Genomic DNA, 24,416 nt, shown 5'->3' with positions numbered 1-24,416 from the left:
GGCCGAGGTGTCGCCGGGGCTTCCACGCTCTCGGCACACAGTCGTAAACAAGAAGGGAAAAAAATCAGCAGCACGTAAAAATGTGCAGCTCAGTCTGCGATTGCATTTGTTTGTGGGGAGGGTGATGCAGGCTGGAGGGAGTGAGGCTACCCCCGCTTCTCCCCCCTTCTCCCCCGGGGGAGCCGGTGAACGAGGCTTCCTGGTGTTTCAGCACCACCAGAGTGGACAGCGCTCACACTCTCCTCCCGCAGCGCTGCATGGGCGTCGCGCAGCCAAACGCTGAAAAAAACAATCACGTGGACATGTATTATCGATCACATATCAGTCACTAGAGAGATGTCTATGGAATGAGTCAGTGCAAGTTTGTTTTAAAGTTTTAGGATTCAACAAGGTGTTGAATTTGTACCCCGATATATAGGTTGTTGGGGGGTTTTTTTTCGCCCCAAATAGTAATGTATGATCCTGCAGACTGCCATCAGGTGTGAGTCATCTCAAGAACCCAAATCTTAGGTTCATTAGATTCAGCACATGAATCTTAGCTTGTAGATTTGGTGCTGATTAGAAAAGTAATTTAAAATCTAATTCAAAGATGATAGAAGTGAAATGTCCAGAGAGAATAATACAATTGAGCCGTTTCTCATCACTCTCTCTCCCCTGGAGCTTTTTAAAAACAGCATTCAATTATTGTCTTTAGTCCCCCACTGATTTTCAGCTGTTTGGTGGGAGATTTCATTCAATTGGGTTTATTTCTAGTTGTTTAGCTAACAGAACAATATTAAGTAAAAAAAAAAAGTATCTTTACACTTGCTTTCTGCTCCTAATGTGTGTGATCTTTCCTGAGTCAACTTCACACAGGAAATCATTTTCTAACAAATCAAAGAGTGTGACGTAGGTTGAGAAATTAGATAATGAAGAATTCATGAAAATAATTTGAATCAGACAATACTGCTGCTATGGCGATGAGACTTAAATGTCTTGAAACGATAGACAGTGATTTAAAAACAATTAAACCAGTGACTTTGAAGTATGGTATTGAGGACCCTGCAGTTACCTGCCAATATGCAATCTATCAATCTAATCAAGGACTTGTAAGACAAACTAGGACCAGGATTGAAGAAATACTGCTCTGAAAAATAAAAACAATCATCGTTTCTTCCTTTCTTTTGAAATCTTCTTGTGACCTGCTTGACTCCTGACACACAGGCTCTAAATTAACCATGAGGCACGGGGGCCTAAATCTTTTATCGCCATATTAGTTCAGATGATTGACATTTGCGTCGAATCCTAGAATACTCATGATTTCTTTTTTTGTTTTTTTCAATCCTTTAGATACAATAATGAAAGAAAGCAGGACCAACTGTAGTCCATAGCCCTGGATGTTTGCCTGATCCCTCAACCTAAAGTCATCATGGAGAAATCCTTGGCAGAGTTAAACAAAGCCGGCTCCCGCTCCACGTCGTCGCTGCCACCTGAACCGGTGGACATCATGCGCAGCAAGTCGTGTTACCGCAGAGTCAGGCTGAACGTCGGAGGTCTCCCACACGAGGTCTTGTGGCGAACGTTAGATAGGCTACCACGAACACGATTGGGGAAGCTACGAGACTGCAACACCCACGAATCTCTGATGGAAGTGTGCGACGACTACAACCTCGAGGAGAACGAGTACTTTTTTGACCGGCATCCGGGGGCGTTCACGTCCATCCTGAATTTCTACCGCACGGGGAAGCTGCACATGATGGAAGAGATGTGCGCCCTGTCGTTCAGCCAAGAGCTCGACTACTGGGGCATCGACGAGATCTACCTGGAGTCGTGTTGCCAGGCGAGGTACCACCAGAAGAAGGAGCAAATGAACGAGGAGCTCAAACGAGAGGCCGACAACATGAAAGACAGGGAGGGAGAAGAATTTGACAACACTTGCTGCGCCGAAAAACGCAAGAAACTTTGGGACCTCCTGGAAAAGCCCAGCTCGTCTGTTGCAGCAAAGGTAACTGTCGTTTTTGGATGTTGGGTGTGACTGGTTGGAGCAACACACACACACACACACACACACACACACACACACACACACACACACACACACACACACACACACACACACACACACACACACACACACACACACACACACACACACACACACACACACACACACAGAAGCATAACCTGCAAAACGAGTGACATTCCTCATCCTTTGTTATTCGTGAAAATTAGCAAATGTTAGCTTGCCAACACGCTAAACTAAGATGATGAATATGATGAACAAACCTGCTCACATCAGGCGATTTAAAAATATATATACACCGGTATATATATCGGCTGTGGCTCAGAGGTAAAGCTAGTCATCCTCCAATCGGAAGATTGGCGGTTCGAATCCCGGCTCCTCCAGTCTATCTTTGGTATCCTTCAGGTGTATGAATGAGTTAGATCCTGATGTGCGGGCAGCTCCTCTGCCATCAGTGAATCATGAATGTGTGTGTGAACGCGTAAAAGTGACTGAATGTAGTGTGAAGCGCCTTGAGTAGCTAGTTAGCTAGAAAGGCGCTACATAAATGTAGGTCCATTTGCCATTTGCTCGAGATGAAGTATTTTAGCTTGATTTGAAATATAAAATGTGTTGTGTGACACTCTGATGCGAAAGCCAATCATCGTTGAGATGCTCATACTGTCGTCGCCTCGCATTTGAACGCACCTTTACAGTAGAAAGCAAACGTGCTGACGGAGCTAACGGTGTTTCCCCGAGGGGGGGGGACGGGAGGCTGGGTGCTACGCTACCATGACGCCGCCGGTCGGCGTTACCAGCTGTAACCGCCATGAGAGCGGTGCACAGTGGGGCACGCTCACATGCTTAAACATGGGCACGTGGCCGGCTTGCCGACGTAAACAAACACGGAGAAGCTTGCATAATTCATCCTCTGCTCAGGTAGACATCACTCCTCTACATCTTCTGAATACCAAATAGTGGAGCCGTTACAACAATGCTCTCACTGTCGCGTATTGTTTGTGGCAATGAACTAACGTGGGATGCTGTCGTTGTTAGACAATATCAATAGGCCTGCCATCAAAACACAATACGAAAACAAAAGTTGTGTCATTTTCAGACCTGCTAAAATTCACGAGTCGAATAGGACAGCTCGTGTTTTTTGCTCTTGTGTTAACTCATGTTTTGATTGTTCCGAGCTTCCACACACAAACACAGAACACGACACGACGTTGAGAGTGGAAATTGTACAAAAAAAGCCAACGGATGTGATTTATCAGTGTGGGATGTGTGCGCTATTATCTGCCATTATCGCTCAAGAACTAGAAAATGCTTATCTTCGTCTGACAGCGAGAGCAGCTCTCTGGATGCATTTAACCACCTTCATCGCACAGGGTTCATTATCTGCATCTCCTGTAATGCTCTTATTACTTATGAGTCCATTGCAATGTTATTAACTCACCTTTAAAGTATGGGGGCTATCCGTTCTTAACTGCATAATCATCATATGCACACACTCACAATAAACACCTTCAAAACACACATCCAGAAAAGTCACTCATGCACGCTCACACTGTGTGTAACCTTGTGCACTGGCCGTGCCCCAGTAAATCATTTATATTTCACTGTGCTGCCATTGCTTACACCATGAAATACATATAGAATTAATTTATTTTTTAGTTCATCCTCTGGATTTTGAACCCCAGCCTGCATCACCCTGAGCCAATTGGATTTGAGATATTCTGCAGGAGGCTGGGATATTGAATATTATGGTGCACATAAACAACAAGTCAGAAATAATTTAGGACTGTTTGACTCATCTTTTGAGGAGTATTGAGTGCTTGGGGGGGAGGGATAAGATGTGTTGTCATTATTGCGCATATTTCAATAAAAAACTATAGTGAGAGATGCATTTTTACAATACATTTTTTAACTGTTGGTTAATAAAGCAGTCCATGATCAAGCATTTTTTTTTAGGATCCCTGCATTTTGTTTGTAACATCTGTGTCACAGTTAGATATTGAAATTTGTACCTACTGCACAATATTTCCCCATCTGAAAGCCATGGCTGAGCGTGCTGACTATCTGGTTTGCTCACCTTTAGTTTTTGCTAAAAAAAAAAAAAAACAGTTGGCCCTCAGCAGGCTTTTCAGAGAGCCACGCCTGCGATTGCAACCTGGGAGACCGAGCCGTGTTAAACATGAGCAGCCTTTGATCACACTCTTCTGGGCTGGATTGGAGGGATCAAAGAGGACGCGTCTCTTTCCCACACTGTTTTTAAAAGGCCTCGTTTTGGGAAATATATGTGAAATTGAACTATTAGTGTGCTGGCTGACGCTTTGCGATGAAGATTTGTTGAGAACTCACACACGCACGCACGCACACGCACACACACACACACACACACACACACACACACACACACACACACACACACACACACACACACACACACACAAACAGAAACGACTTACGCGGGTCTGTCCGTGAAACGTCTTCTTCGTGGGAATCAAAGAGATGTAAAATCAATGTCGATTGCGTTAGCGCTAAGGAAGTGCTGTAGCCTACAAAAAGGAGATGACCACTCGGAGCAGACCACGGGCCGCTGTCTCCATTATCGCACCCTGATATCTGCAATTTCTCAAAAACATCGCCGGGGAGAACAGATCTGAAGTGCTGAACCAAGATGGGAGCGCTCCGGAAATAATGACACGGCAAAGTGCTCGGGCATATTGTTCCCTGCAAACATATAGCTCTCAATAACCACCAATTAATGAGCAGCTGCAGCTCTGGCTTCCCATTAAAAAAAAGAAAAGAAAACAAGTTCATCGTCTCTTCTCCCGGCATTATTATAAGCCTAGTGGGAGATGGCGCTCCAGAAAAAAGAGAGTAACCTTGACACAGCTAGAGGCAGGGTTTGTCAATTCCTAATTAGCTTAAAAGGGCAACATGAACCCGCTGACCAAACTACTAAAAGCCTTGATAGGGGTTGATGTATTGACTTAGTCATTTTTTTACCAGTCTGGGGCAAACTGTGGGCTTGTTGAGCGGTCCGACTCCGACCACAGATTGCCCCGGAGTTGATCAGCTGTGTGGTCCGAGATGGAAATGTATATGTAACAGCTCATAAACAGATGGCCAACGCTATAACGTGGTGGTTACCAAGCAACAAAAGCATCATTTTATCATCAGCGAAGGAGTGTGTCCTGAACGTTAGGGTAGGTCTATTTGTGTTTCTGTGAGCACTTCGGCTTAGTTCCTGTATTTTAGTGTCTGCATAAGAAAGAGAGCAGAGGCTGAAATATTTGTCAAGACGAGCCGGGAAAAAAAAAAAAAAAAAAAATCTTGCCTGTGTTCTTCCTGCCTTGTCATCCTTCCTCTCTCTTTTCCCCTCACTGGCTCATATCTCTCTTCCTTCCTCCCCTTCTCCAGGCTCCTCCACTATACCTCCGACTAAATGTCAGGCAAATGTCACGTTAATTATTCTCCATGAGACTCCGGGCCCAATTTGAAGCGTCCCTCTCTCTCCGTTTACATTCATTGTGAGCCACAGCATTGTGTGTCTCTCGCTGAAGTCAGATTGGAAGTCACCGTAAAATAAGATTGTCCGCTGGCAAAGCAGCGCCCAGCAGTCAGATCGTCGCCGAGGAAAGCCCCATTTCCCCGGCAGTGGCATTTATGTAATGTCATCGGAAATTTGGGTTGTTTCTCGTCGTTGATAATGCCAGAACGATTGGGCGTCAACAAATTGGGTGCTGAGAATATCACTCAATCATCACTGACAAACAAAACATTAACTATTACAATACTGATGTGATTCTACTTATTCATTATTAGGATACTGCAGTATAATTTACAATTTGTGGTCAAATTTGTATTTCATTCAAAAATTAACAAGCTCAAGTGAATAATCACATTTGAGACAACATTTCTATATCAAGATTTCATTAACAAGAATCCAGAATCAACCAATGTACCTGCGAAGCCAAAGCCAGAAATGCTTCTGTCATTTCTGTCCTCTGTGAATCCAAAAAATTGAGAACCATCAAATTGAGTATTGTGCATCAGATGGCAGGCGACAAATTCCAATTATGCTCCTCTCACGTCACACTAAAGATGATCCATGCGTACGGTTTGGAAACATTCCTACTCGTAAATCAGTCTGCAGCAGAATCCAAGACATGAGGCAACCAGATGAGAACAGACCACTATTTCTGACGGCTACAAAGCCAATAACACGCTGGATGACGATGGAAGTCACAAACAAACAAGACCAGAGTGGCGTGTCCCAATTCAGGGGGCTGGAGTTTGTTTTTCTAGACTGAGTATCTCACCAAAGGAGAATGCTCCATCTGCAGTCTCGCCCGCCAACTCCCAAGATTAACGTGCCACAGACCAAACTACGACATGATGAGCCAGCACATTCAATTCATTCTCACCCCAAACGTGTCAAATTACACAGCTTGGTCAATGCTCCTAAGCTTCAGACTATGGCGCACTAAGTACCACTCAGCATCGGCTTTGCAGTTTCCCCTTGTGACACGCATTGTGTCTTTTTCAAAATAAACTACTCTCTTCACGGGAAGCTACAGTTGAGGAAACAAAACCCACTTAAGAGCACGATCGAAGTTTACTTGAGGAAAGAAAGTGAGTCATATATGACCCACACAAGCGAACAAGACCATCAGCATAGAATATTGGGCTATTTCCATATAGTTATTCTTAATGTGTGTCGTCAGACTAATCTAGCGGGGCCTCTGGCAGCGAACAGCCATCTGTGGATAGACCCAGCTGCTCCTCCTCCAGCCAGACGCAGGGCTTTGCCTCGCTGCTCCGCCAGTCCCTGCTAGGAGCCGACAGCGCCGCCGCCGCGCTGCAGGCGGCCCACAGGCCTTATTCCAGACCCACTCAAGTATCTCATGTCATTTTAATGGCAGGAAGCTGCAGAGTCACAAATGTGTGCTTGACATGGGATTTGGGGGGAGGCGGGGAAATAACGCATCAGACATTCTCAGGTTATTTGTCTGTGTTGTCTGGGTTTGTGTGCGGCAGAGATATAAGCTGGGATCATGTGTACTTGGAGATGGAGGGCCTCAACGATTGCTTTCATGCTGGTCTCTCTCTCTCTCTCTCTCTCTCTCTCTCTCTCTCTCTCTCTCTCTCTCTCTCTCTCTCTCTCTCTCTCTCTCTCTCTCTCTCTCTCTCTCTCTCTCTCTCTCTCTCTCTCTCTCTCTCTCTCTCTCTCTCTCTCTGCCTGTCAGTGAAGAGCCGAGGGAATTGATTAGGAGCTCTCACCTATGACCAATTGTGTTGTCACTGTTAAGACAACACACGCATGCATATATATATATATATATATATATACACACACACACACACACACACACACACAAACACACCTATATTTGTTCATATTGGATTCCTATAATGAAGAGCAGACAGTATGAAAACCAGCGGAGATTAAGATTAAACATTCAGAGAAAATCGTTCTTTTGCCGAATGTAATTAATGGTGTTTTTTTATGTCTCAAAAATGTGTTAATGAATAATTTTGATTTCAGAATAAGAGCATGCAAACCTGTACATCAGGGCAGTATGAGAGCAGTTAATTTCCAGCTAAAATGAACAAGACCACATTTTTTTTGGACCTGTTCTGATCTATAAAACCAGGAACGATGAAAAGTAGTGATTTACATCGTAGCCAGACAGATTGTGGCACGTTGAGGGTTGTGTGCATCTGCTGAGCAATTGTGATCTTGATCTCATGAAGCATGAGAGATGGATCCTTTCCGTATCCTGCATGCTCATTACAAATTAATTTGCAAAGTCACGGGAAAACACGTCGGAGCACTCGAAGTCTGTTTATATGCCATGAGGGAGGCGGAATATTTCTCTTCTCGCATACTGTATGGTGCAGACTGGATCAAGTTTGTGGGAGAATAACTAGCAACCAAATCATTTCGATGAAATTTGGCAAGAACGTATTTGTTGAATTCCACGTTTTGATTATTTATTTTTTTTGGCAACCTGGGGGTAGCGGGGATATGTTGTAAACATGCGATTAAAGTATCATCGCTGTATAAAGTTGATATGGCAAACAATTGCTTCTTTACAGATCCAGCAGACACAGAGCAGCTTTACTTTACTAGCTTACTCTGGGTGTATCAGTGCTTTTAGGCTAGGCTGCTTCGGCCAGAAAAACCAGAGCTAAAATCATTCTTAGAGCTGAGGAGACCTGCAGAGTTGTCATATAATTCTCTGTGGATCCTTCCCGGATGACCCCTTTCACATTATACTTAATTTGACCCTCTTGTAATATGAAATATTGATTAATGCAGCTGCTATTTATACAGGACAGTGAGTGCATACACTTAAGCATTAACACCGATCCAGCTGGAGGGAGCAATTCTGGTCTTCCGAGCTCTTGGTGTGATAGTCACAAAAACATTACATACATCTAGACCTCAGAGGGGAAACACTGAGGAGTGTGCAGATGTCCACTTGGACTTGTTAATCCTCACTCTTTAGCTGTTTCTGTCGCAGTCAACAGTCTGGCTGGATAGATTACACAATATAAGCAGAAGTTTGGCCTGATGGCCACAGTTAGGGAATGGGGTTCTCGGGGGTTGGGATGGGTTTTTAACTTTGTTGATAGTGCGTTTTGTCCCTTTTTGGGACGAAAATATCTTAAGAGGCATTCTTTTTGTATTATTATGGTTCGTGTTAATACTGGCGTGTAGAAATGTATTGAAAATGTTACAGGATTGAAATCCTCCACACATTTCCAGATGTTTGGAGAGGTTTGGGATTATTTAGTATCGGTTTTAACATCACGCTGAATATTTTAACGCTCATTCACCGTTAATGTGCAGAGGGCTGATTCTCTGGTGGCCGCGTCGTGCATTTTGTAGCGGATAGTTCAGGATTGGTGGCGTCATCTCAGCTTTTTTAGGCTTGCACGAGGGCACAGCTTCGTTTTATTCCTGCTGCTGAATAGGTGAATGCGAGGACACAGCGTGTTCGTTTTGCTCCATTTCCTTTTGCAGAATGTATTCCAGTGGACACGTTCTGTCTGATCGGTGACTAAAATGCATAAGTGTGTTTATGAGTTACATAAATCTGGTCATCAGGGTAGCAATCCTTGAGTTCTCTCGCTAAATATATAATGCTTTTGTCACTGATGAACTGAACACACACCACAGGAATGGCTCTGATTGTGTAGCGGAAGACAAGATCGTGGAGGTGGTCAAGAATAGTGGACTGCCACCACCGCGGAGCTCGACAGCTCCTTTCTTCATTCAATTTGGAGTTGAGCCGTTACGTGAGCACTGAGTGAAAGACGCTAACGCTTCACCGTCCCCGAGAGGACGAAGCCTGAGGAGCAAAGACTAGAAGGGAGAAAGAAAACAAAATAGATCAAGAGATTTGGGACTGTAAATGAAAGAGAAAACGACTGTGAGACGTGGAGGCTGAATCAGAGAAACAGTAGAGAAAACGAAGTCGGAAGTCGCTTTATGACTAAGGGGAAATCTAGCAGATAATGACGGTTGGATATTCACTCTTCTTTAGCCTGCGGGAACACTTCAAACTCTGGGTTGTCAGCGTATGACGTCGCAGTACGCCTCACATTTCTGTTTCCTTCATGTACAGGAATCAATATGAGTCATAGGCTTGTGTCTGTAAGGCCTCAATTAACATGGCCTCAAATGTTCTTATTCCTCATTATTCAAAATGATAAGCAATTTCTCTCATTGTTTGAACCTTCACATCACACGTAGACATGGCAGACGAGTCCGTGGCAGCGACCCCATTTCAATTCCAACCCGCTTATTGTCATCGCCTCTCTCTCGCCTCCTTTCGTGTCATTCCACAGATAAAATAAAAGCCCTAAAAGATCATATTGGAAAAAGAATACTTAGTAATTGGTAAGTCGTTGATGACTTTCATTGAGAGTATCAGCCGTTTGAGGCTATGGTTGCCTTTGGACTGGATTCAATTCTAAAGGACGAGGCTATGCGGGACAATCGGCCACATTCCCAGAGGCTAAAAGAAGAAAAGCATCTGGTTTGGATTTTGTTACAAAAAAATCAGTATTGAAGACCCAAATCGTCTAAATGTATTTGACAGCGTAGTAGTTTAATATGAGTATAGTTTATTATAGTTTCAGTGTTCCGGTTGGAGTGACATGCAGTCTTACTCATAGACGTACAAGTATCAGCTGAGAGTCTCAGTGAGTGAGTGATTAATATTGAAAGTACCGAATCAGTGCTAATCCTCAGAGAGAGCCCTCATCAACCGGCTGTTTAATCATACATGGCTGTATGACTCGGCCTACTGTAAAACACTGGCGTCGTTTGAGCAACAGAGTTCCCTTTTTGTGGAGTATCCAAACTGAAAATAGTCTTTTAGATTTCACACATCTGGGACAGTTAGCACGGCAGCAATAGATTTGCCTCTGGCAGCGATTGTGAGGTCATTTGGAAATGAGCACAATGCCACTTCTCCTGCCAACAATCCAATTTTGAAGAGAGAATGAAGTGAAAAGTAAGTGAAAGTAAAAAAAGGTGATGTCGTTGATGTGAACACAGGATTTAAGTTAGAATTTATATCCCCAAAAAAGGCTCAAGACTTTTGAGATACAAACAAAACAGAAAAACCGGAGTCTATTAACATTTAACTGGTTTTCTGTTTTTATCATTCACCTGCTCAGTCAGGCTCGGTCAGTGAAGATGCACACCGTATGGATATAGATCTGATGTGGGACCTTTGTCACAAGTCAGCACACTGCCACATGAAGTAGAAAACCACCACTTCAGTCAGCTGACCCACGTGTACTATGAGTGAACATTTGGTGTCCAGGCTCAGACCTCTGAGGTGTATATCATGACCTTTTACGTCTGCGCTGTGCAATTCATTGGATGTATAGCCACACACACACACACACACACACACACACACACACACACACACACACACACACACACACACACACACACACACACACACACACACACACACACACACACACACACACACACACACACACACACACACACACACACACACACACACACACACACACACACACACACACTGAGGCAGTGCAGAGATGCCTGTCAAATGAACCCCCTGTGCACCATATCCAATACACATCCATATATGTGAACAAAACAACAAGCTCTATAAATCAATACACTCCTTGATACGTATCTGAAAATTGTGTGAGCCTTTTAATATTTCAATAAACAATAGGCAACATAGGAGTGGTGGAAGATCTCAAGGAAAAGTAGCAGTACTGCTGGTGAAAGTGAAAGCCCTGCATTCAAAAAAATACTCAAGTAAAAGGTATTATCATCAAAATATACCTAAATAACCAAATGTTAAAATGTGTTCATTGCTTTACCACTGCAGCTTGTAATGGTGGGGCTTATTTTAATAACTTACTGTATACTGCTGGGTAGTTTAATCTATAATAATACATCAACATTTATTCATTTATCATATTTTGTTTTACTAATCGACCTTGTATAGGCCCACAGTGAGGACATCCACAGGATTACAGCAGAAAAAAAAATAAGTAGTAGTAAAAACTAGATATAAAAATATATAATTGTGTGATTGTTGTTAAGTTTCTACTATTACGATTTCTAACATTACAATTCATAGTTATTCTGAAAACTAAACAACCATGTTTGCGATACACACATGAAAAGCAACAAAATAGAGTGTTTTTTATCAATAAAAATTCCTCGGGGGAAGAACCTCTGGACTGAATGTCCTCAAATCCTAGAAACACCATGGTGTGAAGGGCAGAGGCAGAAATAGAATCCACTAAAGTGAAGGAGAAACCTTCATCAAGCCCATAGGCGACTGTGATGGTGGGGAGAGAGCACTTGACTACTGGTGCGAGACGCCTTTCACCTTGATGAGCACTTTCACCGGCCTGGGACACGACTACTACTACTACTAGTACACACACACACACACACACACACACACACGCATCATCATCACACTTATACAGTGTTTCTGGCTTTTATTTAAACATTAACAATACTTCTTCCGATCAAGTTGACTGTTCCAAAGCCCCTCCCCCAAACAGTGCTTGTCCTATCACAGCTTAGCAACCGTAACTAGGCATGGCAAGTCTGTCGAAGCTTTATTCTCCATACGTCAAAGCAGTGTGCATGGTAGGAACAACCGGCCAATCACAGCTGATGTGTTTTCTTTCTCCCGTAAATGTCAGTCCGACGTAAATATATGGAGAAGTTCATCATTTAGAGATTTCCTCCGTCGGAGGAAATCACACGGTTGAAAGGTCAGCCAGATGAATCAAAAGCAGTGCTGTGAGAGATTTACAATGCTGGAAATATACATATTTTTTTACTTTTGTTTAGTTTAGTCGATGAGGCTTTCCGGTAAATCAAGGCAACTTTGTCATCGTGATTGGTTGCTTAGTAACTAAGCATGAGTTGCCAGCTGACTGAATCTCATTCCTAGAACTTCTAAATATCTCACTGTAAACTTGTGTGCGATGTGAGGATGAGGTGGAAAGCTTCAGGCATAGCAAGAGTAACTAAGAAGGGTGTATGGTTTCGTTAATTATCCTCTGGCGCATGTATTTACATGTGTAGAGCACAGAGCCTCCTGTAGCGCTGCAGTAATTGAATTACATATTGTACATGGATATTGTGCTCATCTTTGTGGAATGCTGCGCCGTCTCACATGTCGGGGTAGTTATTTGATTATTTCAGGAGGCTGTTTTCAGTACAAATCGTGCATAAATAGCTGTCCGGTTACCAAGGATTTGCTCCTCAAATGGATTAACAGCACTGACCCTGAATGGCCACTGAGCTCTCACAAACTGTGAAATATGGGCCCTGTGTAATGTTACGCCTTAGTGAGCAGACTATCTGCAGTAAACATGCGCCGGAGCGCCGGATTAAGGCGAATCTTGCTCTGTGAACACAATTACGCCACATTTACATCTTCTAGTTCAAGTCTTGTTGTTTTCTCACCGCCTTTGAACGGTTTTTGCGCTCCCTCCCTCTCTCTTTTATTTCTCACCGCCGTCACTAAAAATGTTTAAAAGTTCAATGTCACCATCACCATGGCAACTGTCATTTCTGTGATGCTGAGACTCACAGCTGCCTTCTATTCAGGCAGCATTGTTGATTGACTGTGTGTATGGGTCTATAGAGGGGTTGTGTGTGTGTGTGTGTGTGTGTGTGTGTGTGTGTGTGTGTGTGTGTGTGTGTCACTCTTTCTCTGTCTCTGTCTCTTTGCGTTTCAAATCAATGCTTCTCTCGTGTTTACATTTTCCTTCTGAGAATACCGTGACATTCTCTGCCGTTTGCAATAAATAAAAATGAGCCCAATAAAGAGGTAATATCCGGTGCGGAACTTTCTATTAAAAGTGCAATACAGCAAATCCTTGTGATGATTTTCGACAGCGTGTCGTCGTTGCTAAGGACGAGGTATTTCACGCGGTGGGGAGATGACCGCGGTGAGAATTCTTCAGACGTTTAACAGACAGCGGAAGCAGGTTGTGCTTTTTCCACACATTTATATGCACTATGATATTTGCCCACAGAAAGGCCTCTTCACAACACTGACCAAGCCGTCTTTCATCTCCTTCCAATAAATGCTGCATACCCCCAGTTAAAATCCCTGATAAAGGCAGCCTCCTTTGGGTGCGAGACCAGACCCTATACTGTTTCTATTTATACGGCCACCATGGACCAGTCAGAGTTTAAATATAGATGCTGAGTCTGGATTCTCTTCTTCATCTGAAAACGCATGAATAATTGAGTGAGAGAGGAGATGAGGTGGGATTCATTCAGGAGATGGATGGTCCAGGCATAGATTTCCTACCTACATTAGCAGTTTACTGAATGGGGATGCGGTGCACTTTAGCACTGTAAGAGTTAGGGGATTTTTTTTTTTTTTTTACGAAGGCCCCAAAAATGGCATGTTTCAGGTTTTCGAAATATCCTCAAAGTACTTAGTGTTTCAGGGGGTTACATTTGAGGAAAAAAAGAATATTGTTGAATATGTTAAATGCTGCTACTTAAAGCAAATATTTGGAATATACTCACAGATGAAGCAAAGTCAAGGGCCTAATGAAACTTAATTAAATTGAATATAATGCAGTCATCTGAACGATGCAAAATCTATCAGGCTAATGTGACTTTTAGACTGCCTTTTGCAATATATGTGCAGATGAGTTCAGCAAATAACTCTTAACCATCACAGGGATGGAAATCAAGCCCTGCAGGAGTAGCTGCCAAATCATTAAGACACACACAAGGGGTTAGAAGTGCGGTAGCCTTAGAGATAGAGGAGCAAGGTGATGATCATAGGTGACTAGTTTGAACCTACAGGTCTGTGCATTTGCGTAGGAAGCTGAAGTGGCAGTCGCTCCCTCGAAGAGCCACAAGATACGACGTGTGCATTTTGGCAAGATGCGGGAGGTTAAGATAAACGAGGATCTGCTTTTCAAAGTTACGAGCAGAAGTGATGTAGGGTGGGCAGACTACAGCTGAGCCACTGCAAATGTGTGTGTGTGCATGTGTGTGTTTTAAGCTCTCATGCTGGGGGAAATGTGGAAGACACAGTCTCCTCCCGTCTCCATGGAAACCCATCTCTTTCGCAGGCACTGAGGCAGAGCCCTTCGACATTCAGAATCAGGGGTGTGAATTATAACACATTATTTAACGCTCAGATTATTGCGCTCATACTATCGACCACTGGCAATAACATCTCGATGAAGACGGAGCTAACGTGCACTGTGCATCCAGTCGGATCGTATAAAAGCCAAAGTGTGGCATACAATTCAAACATCTGCTCCCGATGATGGAGCTTCGTAATTGTGAACTCTTTAGCTTTTAAGAAAACGTGATTAAAAATGCATGCAGAGAAGGCGGCACAGCACCTGAAATACAAACAGCAATCTGACAGTAAGAGGAAAAAAAAAACCTAGAGACGAGCAGTACAGATGGTTCAAAGCTGGGTGAGCTTTGAATGAGGTACAAATCAGGGAGAGAAGGAAAGCGAAGGAGAGAGGGAGGTAGAGAAGGAGACTATGTCAGACTTGCTTTTCACAAGCAGGTCCACGTAGCCACCTCCTGTCGAGCTTCAAGGGGGTTGTCATGGTGACAGTGGCTGGCAGTCGAGGCTGGGAGAGTGTTGCATGGTATCCCTGTGGCCTCGGATGTGGCTCAGGGGACCATGGGAAAGCAACTCAGCTAGTCGGGGGATCTTAATGATCAACTCGGGATGAAATAAATACACCTTCGCTTAAAATCCATGCCTTTTTAAGTGTTAAGTGGAAGTTTTAGAGTAGTCTGTCATTCTTGGGTGTGAGCGCTGGCAGAGTTAACAGGCGACTGCTCTTGGGATTCACAGGAACAGGAGCTTCCGCTACGAAAGCACAACGGTGTGTCCGTTGCTCCTGTTGCTGCTAATGAGAAAGGTGCCAGCCGGTGCACTGGGAGCCCGGGAGTCCCTGAACTGTCATCAGGGATGCCACCAAACTTAATGCATGTGAGGACACTAACCTGAGGTGCACCTGCACCAAAAAAAAAAAACTTAAACAAACCTAAAGTTGATTAACAAACCATCATGAGTGTAGAAACCTTTGAAGAAATGCATCTGAAATCGTCCTCTTACAAAAGGATTACAGTTGACCTTAATACATATAATATAATAAATCCCACTTTGCTCAATTCAAGGCAGTCAGAGGTTTTGCTGCTGCTGGTAAATGGTAAATGGACCTGCATTTATATAGCGCTTTTCAAGCTTACTAGCTACTCAAGGTGCTTTATACTCAAAGACTCACTCTCCCTCTGAGCCACAGCCGTCTGGTAGCCTTGGTGGTGACAGCAAAGTCAAGCTAACTTTAGATAGATATTTCTGTACTTCCACTACTGCTACACTGTTTTGCATTATCCCATATTGTTCCTTGGGGCCTTAGTGGCTGCTCTGCCAAAATTACACATTCTTATACCAATGAATTAGATGACTGTGTGTCATGTGAAAGGAAACCCACAGAAAATGTTCATCTGACACTGCGGTACCCCTCAACACTACGTGTTAGCGTGTTAGCATCGTTCAACTGGTTTTACGACCCACAACTTTACAGTTTAGCCAAAGGAAATAATCTCAGACAGACCCGCTGTACGCTACCAAACAAAAGTTAGGGACTAGTTGGTGAACGAATTGTGCATTTAGCAACTAAAGAGCCAAAAAAATTCACTCAAGACTGGTGAAGACCAAATCCAAATGAGAAGATTATGAATATTGGTGGTGTGTGGCCACAATAATGACCCCAAATGACTGCTAGTCAGTAACTTCTTGATAACACGTTCAAAACAACACCTTTATATAATACGTCAGTGTTACAGCTCTTTTTCATTGCTCTGAAGTAGCCAAAAAAAGAAATCTAATATTAGCCGATGCCCTAGTGCCCGCTACTGTAATTTCCTTCAGTTCTGTGCTCCCATTATCAGCAGGGGATTTAATGGTTAACATCTGATTTATAATACCGCTCATTTTTTGACAGTTTATACGGGGGAAAAAAATGCAAAAAGGTTCAAGGTCGCCTCCTGGTTGGGCGAGTGCTGGGGAGACAGATGAATGGACCCGACCCATACAAAACCCAATGTAGCACAAAGCAAATGAATCACAGCTTGTGGGACACAGCCAACATAAAACCAGGCCATCGTATTCCGAGTGAAAGCTGGTGGCGGACAAAAACGCAAGTACGGCTACAGTCAGGACTAATTGTAAAATTAATGGGACGTTCTTTTTTTCTGGGGCCCCAAGTGTACGGGCCTCCAGAGAGCAGGAATTGTTTTGGTGTATGTATAGTGTATGAGCCGGTGGTCCCTGTGCAATTACCGTCTTGTCTAAAGGCGTATTCCCTGTAGTCGATATGATTCCCCTCCCATATGTAATTCAAAGGAGAATGTCACACGTTGTGTGTGTGCGTTTGGGTGGTTTTTTGAGGGCAACCAACTGTGTCCTTGATATCTTTTCAAACAGCCTAATAAAGGCTGGTGTCACCTTGTCCCATAGCAGGTCTGCGTGTGGACTATTGTGTCTGCTGAGCCAAATGAGGATATGTCACTAAAGACACGAACCAGTATAATCTGGCTTTGTTTCCAGTCGCAGTGGGATTCCCTGTCAATCTGCCGAACAGGCACCGCACAAGCACCTCTCTTTCCCTCCATCTCCTCCTTTGGCATACATGTCGTCTTTTCCTCCCGCCTCTGGATATAAATATCTCCCTCCCTTCCTTCTTCCCTCCCTTTACTAGGCCACCAAGGAGCATTCACTGGAAGTCACTTTCACTTTTTGTGTCCATATAATCCTGTTGTGATAATAGAGCATTAATCACACATCACGAGGCATGCACATACGTTTCGTGTAGCCCCGGGGTCCACTGAGAATCTATAAATAGCATATAATTGTGTTAATGCCATTACGGTCATGTCTGGGGCTCCGTGCAACCTTTTCCTTGACATGTGTTTGTTTGTGGTCTCCTTTATGTGCACCGAAAGGTTTATCTCAGATTTGCAGCGCCATTCTTTGATGCAATTAGCGCCCTGTGACATTAAACCACCAAGGAGTGAAAGAGATAGAGACAAGCAGGGCAGTGTGAGCGAGCGTGGAGCTGCACAGGTTGCAGAGGCAACAGGGACACGGGTCCGGTGGGAAACGAGCAGGGTTTCCTTGTGGAACTTGACCTCATAACCACAATGTTACACAGCAACGCCAGTGTGCCTTCATTAGCGACCTTTTTATAGCATCTCAATCCTATAACCTCTGTTCTTTTTCGTGCTGCGTCTCTGTAGCGACAATCTCCCACGGCTTCCAGATTTTTTTAGGGTTCGTTATCAGCATCCTTTTTCTGACTCATTACTCTTACTTACATACTATTTATATTTCCTGGTTCAAGGGTTTCCACTAGAACGTGTTTACAGGTTTGATTTTATTTTATTATTTTTCAGATTGTCTATCTGACTACACTCCTACTCACCCTTTGTCTTGTATCAACGGCATTACGTTGCCGGGCAACAGCTTGGGTCCATGTTTACTTCCTGTCAATTGATGTCATCCGCATACAATGCGACTGGAAATAAACGGGGACACATTTCGAATGTCTGCATTTAAAACTGTGAAATGCTCTGTATATTGTAAAGTTGTGATGCTGGAACTGTACGGAAATCTTGACGGCTCGTTTGAAGGAGTTGTGTAGAATTTATATCACACCTGAACCTGCTTTATAATAATAATCAGAAAGACATGGAAATCACAATATGGGACATTTAAGAGGTTTTTTTTGTTGTGTTTCTTTTTTTTTTTTTTTTTTACAAAGATAGGTATAATATAAAGGATTTGATATACATATTTTTCTCTTTAACAACATTTTTCCCCATTCCTGACAGCGCTGCGTCCTCTCTATCACTTCAGTTTTGTGCTGCACCTGTCAGCTCCACCTTCGCTCTCCGGTCCCAGCAACACTCTGCTCCTGAAGTGTTTGATTCAAATAGGTTTTCTCCAGGGCAGGAGGAGAGGCACACAGAGGGGAAGAAAATAAACAGATAGGGTCATTATTCATATCTGCCATGACGCTATGGCAACAGTGTCCTCCCTGCTCTGATTGGCCGTAGATGATATTGGCTCTTTTGCCATCACTATTACTCTTGGGAGTGGACTCCCGAATTATTAGGCCGTTGTCAAGGCCCACGCTGTCAATCACCTCCTGACAACCGTTGCTATTGCCCTATTTCTGCTGCTGTGCTTTGCATTTCCTCTGGACGATATAGGGAAACCCCACATCATGTGCTCTACGCTGGCCTTTGGTCTATTTGTTTACACAAGTGACTGTCTGTTTAACCAGTGGATCCATTCTTGGATGAGGTTTGGATGAAGCTTAACAAGCTTAGGGAGGAGGAAATTCATATTTTTGCACTCTTTTATGATTCAAATTAAATCACAATGAGATAATTAATTTCCTACTCGTCTACATTTAATGCTCCCTCCATGTCTGTCTTGTGAATATGACTCCATTGCATTTTACTCTGTGCTGCACACATTTTCTCCGTTTTATTTCATCACGTAACATCCGAACCTCCTTTGTGTGGGCTATTGCCAAAACAGGATCTGTGCTCCAGCTACAACCTCCTACACTATTCTCCAAGTTGTGCTGTTTAGTCCTGTGATATCTCGGAGTCATTCAGGGTTATTATACAGGTGACGACTTTAATTCATGGAGTTATCCTGTCCTTGGTCCACTTAAGAAACAGATGCTCACCTGCCACATTACCCGCGCTAGCTGAGTTCACGGTTCTTGAATCAGTTTTGAAGCCTCCCACAAAAGTTGCCTTTAGGGTGGATTATGGAAGCACATTTACACAAAATTGGAAGTTGTCTTGTTGTGTAATACCATACAGAAGAAAATATTATGTAAATAAAATGAAGGTAAGGAGATTTCTTACTGATTCCTATTGGATAATCTACAAATATATATACTTCAACCTCCTTGGGGTGTCAGCTGTAATCTCAGTGGCTAATTGGTACGCTGATCACCGTTACATCTTTTATCTGAGCTGTAAGTGGGGTTGGTGGGATATATTACAAGCTGGATAGCTGTGAAACATCGCTGTGGTATAACAGTCACTCACATGCTCCCGCTTGAGAATAATAGGCTTCAAAGCAAATGCTGTGATTTTTTTTTTTTTTGTTGTTTACACTGCGAATGCTGGTAAAGACGGGAGCTGTCATACAGTGCTAAAAGAGGTATAGCCTAACACCATGTACTTGCTTGTTAGCATGATTGGTGAAGTGGGGGGCGGGGACGTGTGTGTGTGTGTGTGTGTGTGTGTGTGTGTGTGTCTGTGTGTGTGTGTGTGTCTCAGGATGCTGTTTTCTGACAATCTTCCCAGACTCTGTACTGTGTACAGATAAATCATCTAGTGCAGGGGATTCTGGTGACATTCTGTCCCTATGTGACTATCACATGGTAATTTTTATGTTATGGTGGTGCCAGTGACAGGCAACAAGAATCTACACAGACTGTTAGAGGGAGGAACAGGCTGGAAATAGCATGAGGATAACATTCTGTAACCCCAGTTCTATGATCACAGACTTTTCATCTTGCTTTATGCAATTGATTTGCTGGATACTGAAAAGGATCGAATGTGAGATTATCTCCACAACTGTCTGTCACTTCTTTGGTGGAAACTATCTGAACATGTATTAGATGGATTGTCACCTTCAACCTTCATCAACCTTTCTTAATTGATTAAATATCTGACAATTTGAGACATCATGGAAGATGTCCACACTGTAGTCTGTTTTGCTTGTTGGTTGCAAAACAATATATTCTCCACTGAAGCAAACTCACTCATGCAGATAAGCCCGATAAGTGAGTCATGAATAAATTAGCGGTCCAAGTCAATTCAATCCATTAGTTTTCAGCCAGTCACACATCTCACACTGTCAGGTATTTATTAAAGGTTTTTTTTAGAATGTTAAGTTATTGGAATTATGAGCACTTTCATAATGTAATTATACCCAATTTTAAATACACCGAATGTGTATTAATTGTATCTTGTGTTGGGTGTAATTGTCTAATCAGAAAAAGGAAGTTATGCTTGGATACATGCAATATCTGATTTTAAATTATAAGTGTAATTCCCTGATCCTGCAGTTCTTACTCATAAAACTTGTATACATTTGTCTTTCAGATCCTGGCCATTATCTCCATCCTCTTCATCGTGCTATCCACCATTGCCTTGTCTCTGAACACCCTTCCAGAGCTGCAGGACACAGATGAGTTTGGCCAGTCTTCAGACAACCCACAACTGGCCCACGTGGAAGCTGTATGTATTGCTTGGTTTACCATGGAGTACCTGCTTCGCTTCCTCTCCTCCCCCAACAAGTGGAAGTTCTTTAAGGGTCCTCTGAACGTCATCGACCTGCTGGCCATCTTGCCCTACTACGTCACCATCTTCCTGACAGAATCCAACAAGAGTGTACTGCAATTTCAGAATGTCCGCCGCGTGGTTCAGATTTTTCGGATTATGCGCATCTTGCGTATTCTGAAGCTGGCTCGTCACTCCACAGGCCTTCAGTCTCTGGGCTTCACTCTTAGGAGGAGTTACAATGAGCTGGGCCTGCTTATTCTTTTCCTGGCGATGGGCATCATGATCTTCTCCAGTCTGGTGTTCTTTGCCGAGAAGGACGAGGAGGATACAAAGTTTAAAAGCATTCCAGCTTCTTTCTGGTGGGCTACTATTACTATGACCACAGTAGGCTACGGAGACATCTACCCAAAAACTCTACTGGGAAAGATAGTGGGGGGGTTGTGCTGCATAGCTGGAGTACTGGTGATTGCCCTACCCATTCCCATTATTGTAAATAACTTCTCTGAATTCTACAAAGAGCAGAAGAGGCAGGAAAAAGCACTTAAACGAAGAGAGGCCCTAGAGAGGGCAAAGAGAAATGGGAGCATCGTCTCAATGAATTTGAAAGAGGCATTTGCTCGCAGTGCAGAACTGATGGATGTGGTGGTAGAGAAGAGTGAGAGGCCCCATGACAACCATCTCTCTCCAAGCCGTTGGAAATGGACTCCCAAGAGAGGTGCATCTGAGACGAGCTCAAACCGCTCCTTCAACGCCCAGGAGTTAGGCTCTCCCGACAAGGCCCGGGCCATCAGTCCTCAGAGGCTTAATGTTCAGAAGCTCGAGGAGATGTACAACCAGATGGCCAAGACGCAATCCCAGCCAAACCTGAATGCTAAAGACAGGGGCTCCAGAGTTGGCAAACAGAGGGATGAGATAGAGCTGGGGGCCATCCAAGATCACAGGCCACCAGTGATAGGAACCAGAGAAGGAGTGGGGGACATGAAAAGCTTGTCCAGCATTGACAGCTATATCAGTTGTGCTACAGACTTCCAGGAGAATCCACGTTACCCCTATAGTCCAGCAATGGACCTCGAAAGCAACCGGTTCTCCCACAGTGCGGCTACAGCTTTCTCCCAGCATGGCAGTGCAAAAACAGGACAGCAAACCACTGGGGAGTACGAGCCTATGCTGACTGCTGTGTCTATCACAAAACCCTCGTGCTCCGAGAACGCACGGAGATTCTTCTTTTCCGGCAATTCCTCAAAAGGCCTTATCCCCAAAGGAGGCTGTCACAGTGAGGGGGGGTCAGGCCCATCCCCGCTCTCAGATAGCTCAGTCCTGTCAGACCAGTCTCTGTTAAGCCCTGAAGTTTCAATCTACACAACTGCCAGCAGCAGAACCCCGCCAAAGTCCCCAGATAGCACTACCCTGGCTGCAACTGTCTTCACCTTTCACGACTCATCCATCAGCAAATACATCGACGCCGATACAGATGATGATGAGCACCTCCGCGACATATCCGACGCCAGTCCCTCAGAGCGTCTTTTGGCTGGTTCAAGCCCTAAACGCAGCATCAACATCAATTACCAGAAGGGCGCCAACCATTTAGAAGCAGCCCAAAAAATACTGGGCCAGAACTGTCTATTTCCTATTGAAGCAATCCGTGGGATAGCTCATGAGAATCACGTAGGGCCTGATATGGTACGTAGACCAAAGGTTGAGAGGGGGCGTCAAAATACTTTGGATAAAAGCCTCTGAGGTACAAGTACAGCGGAAATAAACAGGAAGCTGGGACCAGAGACACCAGACAGACTTAACACACTCTTTAAGCCAGAAAAGGAAGAAGGAGAGACAAAGGTTCTCACCGAAACATTTCACAAATTACCTGAGCATGCCATTCGGCACTAAGCTCAGGGTCAACGTGTTTGGAGAATACTCTGGGAGAAAAACACTTTTAAATTGGAGAATGTCACTGCCCCTCCTTCAACTCATTCCTACTAGTGGTATTACACAAAACAAAAGAGCCCTCCCAGGTAGCCAACGGGTCTGTTTAGAGATCCACATGGGAGCAGAGTTGTCAGATTAAGAAAACCGAGAATGATGGTTTTAACAGCAGGGGGATATCTCTAAACTCTCTAAGAAAACAAATCCCTGCTGCCCACATTACTGAGTCCCAATCCATTTTGTAGTCTTGGAGATACAGGAGAGGACCTAGAAGCCTATAAGTTACTGACTTGTGCCCTCCATTCCCAAAACTGGCCTTAGTCATTTACATTCGTAGGGGTGTGCATGTCTGCATATACTGTAAGCGTGCGTGTGCGTGTGCATGTGTGTGAGTGAGCGTGAATGTTGATGGGTGATCTAATGGTAATTCATGTATACACACTCTTGAGATTGTCTTACCTGATTTATTTTTATATAGCCTAGATAAGAGAAAGTTCCTTATAGAAATACGTACTTTGCTAGTCTACTGTGTCATATGTGAAGAGTAATTCTGTGTAAGGTTCAATGTCTTGGCACAGAGGCTGCAGTTATTGGAGGCTTCATCCCATCATCCATTATGATGAGTGCTCTTTCTTAGAACACAATGTTGCTATCCCCTATGTTGTCATGTCATGGTGAGAATGATGGATGATACTTTCAAATCCTGACCAGTGAATATTGTCTTTGCACCTCAGTATCATTTTTATTTTAAGTTATGGTAGTGGACCAAGAATTTTCGATACGGGCTCACATAAGCTTGATTGCTGCATTAAGCGCACATTTATGACGCATGCATGCACCCAATCAGTCAACATACAAAAACATGAGATGCTTTTCAAAAATGAAATGAAAATCCATATATTCCAATATCGTTTTTTTTATGTTTACAGTATATGATTATAAACGTCAAGTTTCAATTTTAGTATCAGATGTTCAGCATGCACTGGCTTTTCTTTTGACCAACATGAAAGCGTCCAAAGAGATCACACTCTCAGATGATGAAATATGTGTGTATTAAAAAACGGGGGGTGTTTTCCATCACTACTTTCATCCTTTAATCATCATAATAAACTTCAGTGGCACTAAATATACACCACCAGGTTACCTTTTAACATAACTCAGCTGTGAATGCCTGATCTCCTGAAACCCATGCATGAGCACACACACCCACGAAAGTATGAAAGAATACACAGATACACTTAGTTTCCATGGCGACTGCAGCTGTCGTCAAAGGCTTGCAGCAGCTCAGCAACAATTTGTTAATTGGGGAGGGAAGTTGTGATAGCATGTCACGTATGTTCAACACATATACAAGATCACACACACACGGGCATGTACGCATAAAGTGACAGGTAAGCACAGTAGTCACATGTTAGCAGAGCCACTCCTCACTGTGCATATCTATGAGTACTTTGTTAAAGCACTACTATGATGTAAGGACCTCGTATGTCATGTTTGTGTCGAAAATCTCTGTAGCATTCCATAAAAACTACAGTTCCTCAGAATGCATACTCTTATCTGTTTACACTCCCACATGGAAAC

The 24,416-nt window shown here is 43.6% G+C and overlaps 1 protein-coding gene across 1 annotated transcript; it reads left to right on the top strand.

Annotated features, from left to right (window-relative positions):
- Window positions 1-1,329: 1,329 nt before the first annotated feature.
- On the top strand, window positions 1,330-23,681 carry kcnb1 (potassium voltage-gated channel, Shab-related subfamily, member 1). The gene is made up of 2 exons (XM_084029122.1): window positions 1,330-1,984; window positions 20,733-23,681. The coding sequence occupies exons 1-2, from the start codon at window positions 1,409-1,411 to the stop codon at window positions 22,647-22,649; spliced, it is 2,493 nt and encodes an 830-aa protein (XP_083885248.1). The 5' UTR covers window positions 1,330-1,408; the 3' UTR covers window positions 22,650-23,681.
- The last annotated feature ends 735 nt before the right edge of the window (window positions 23,682-24,416 follow it).

This window comes from Eutrigla gurnardus, assembly GCF_963514095.1.
Source record: "Eutrigla gurnardus genome assembly, chromosome: 2".
Lineage (NCBI taxonomy): Eukaryota > Metazoa > Chordata > Actinopteri > Perciformes > Triglidae > Eutrigla > Eutrigla gurnardus.
The sequence above is the reverse complement of the archived record's forward strand: the minus strand, read 5'-3'. Positions and strand labels throughout refer to the sequence as shown.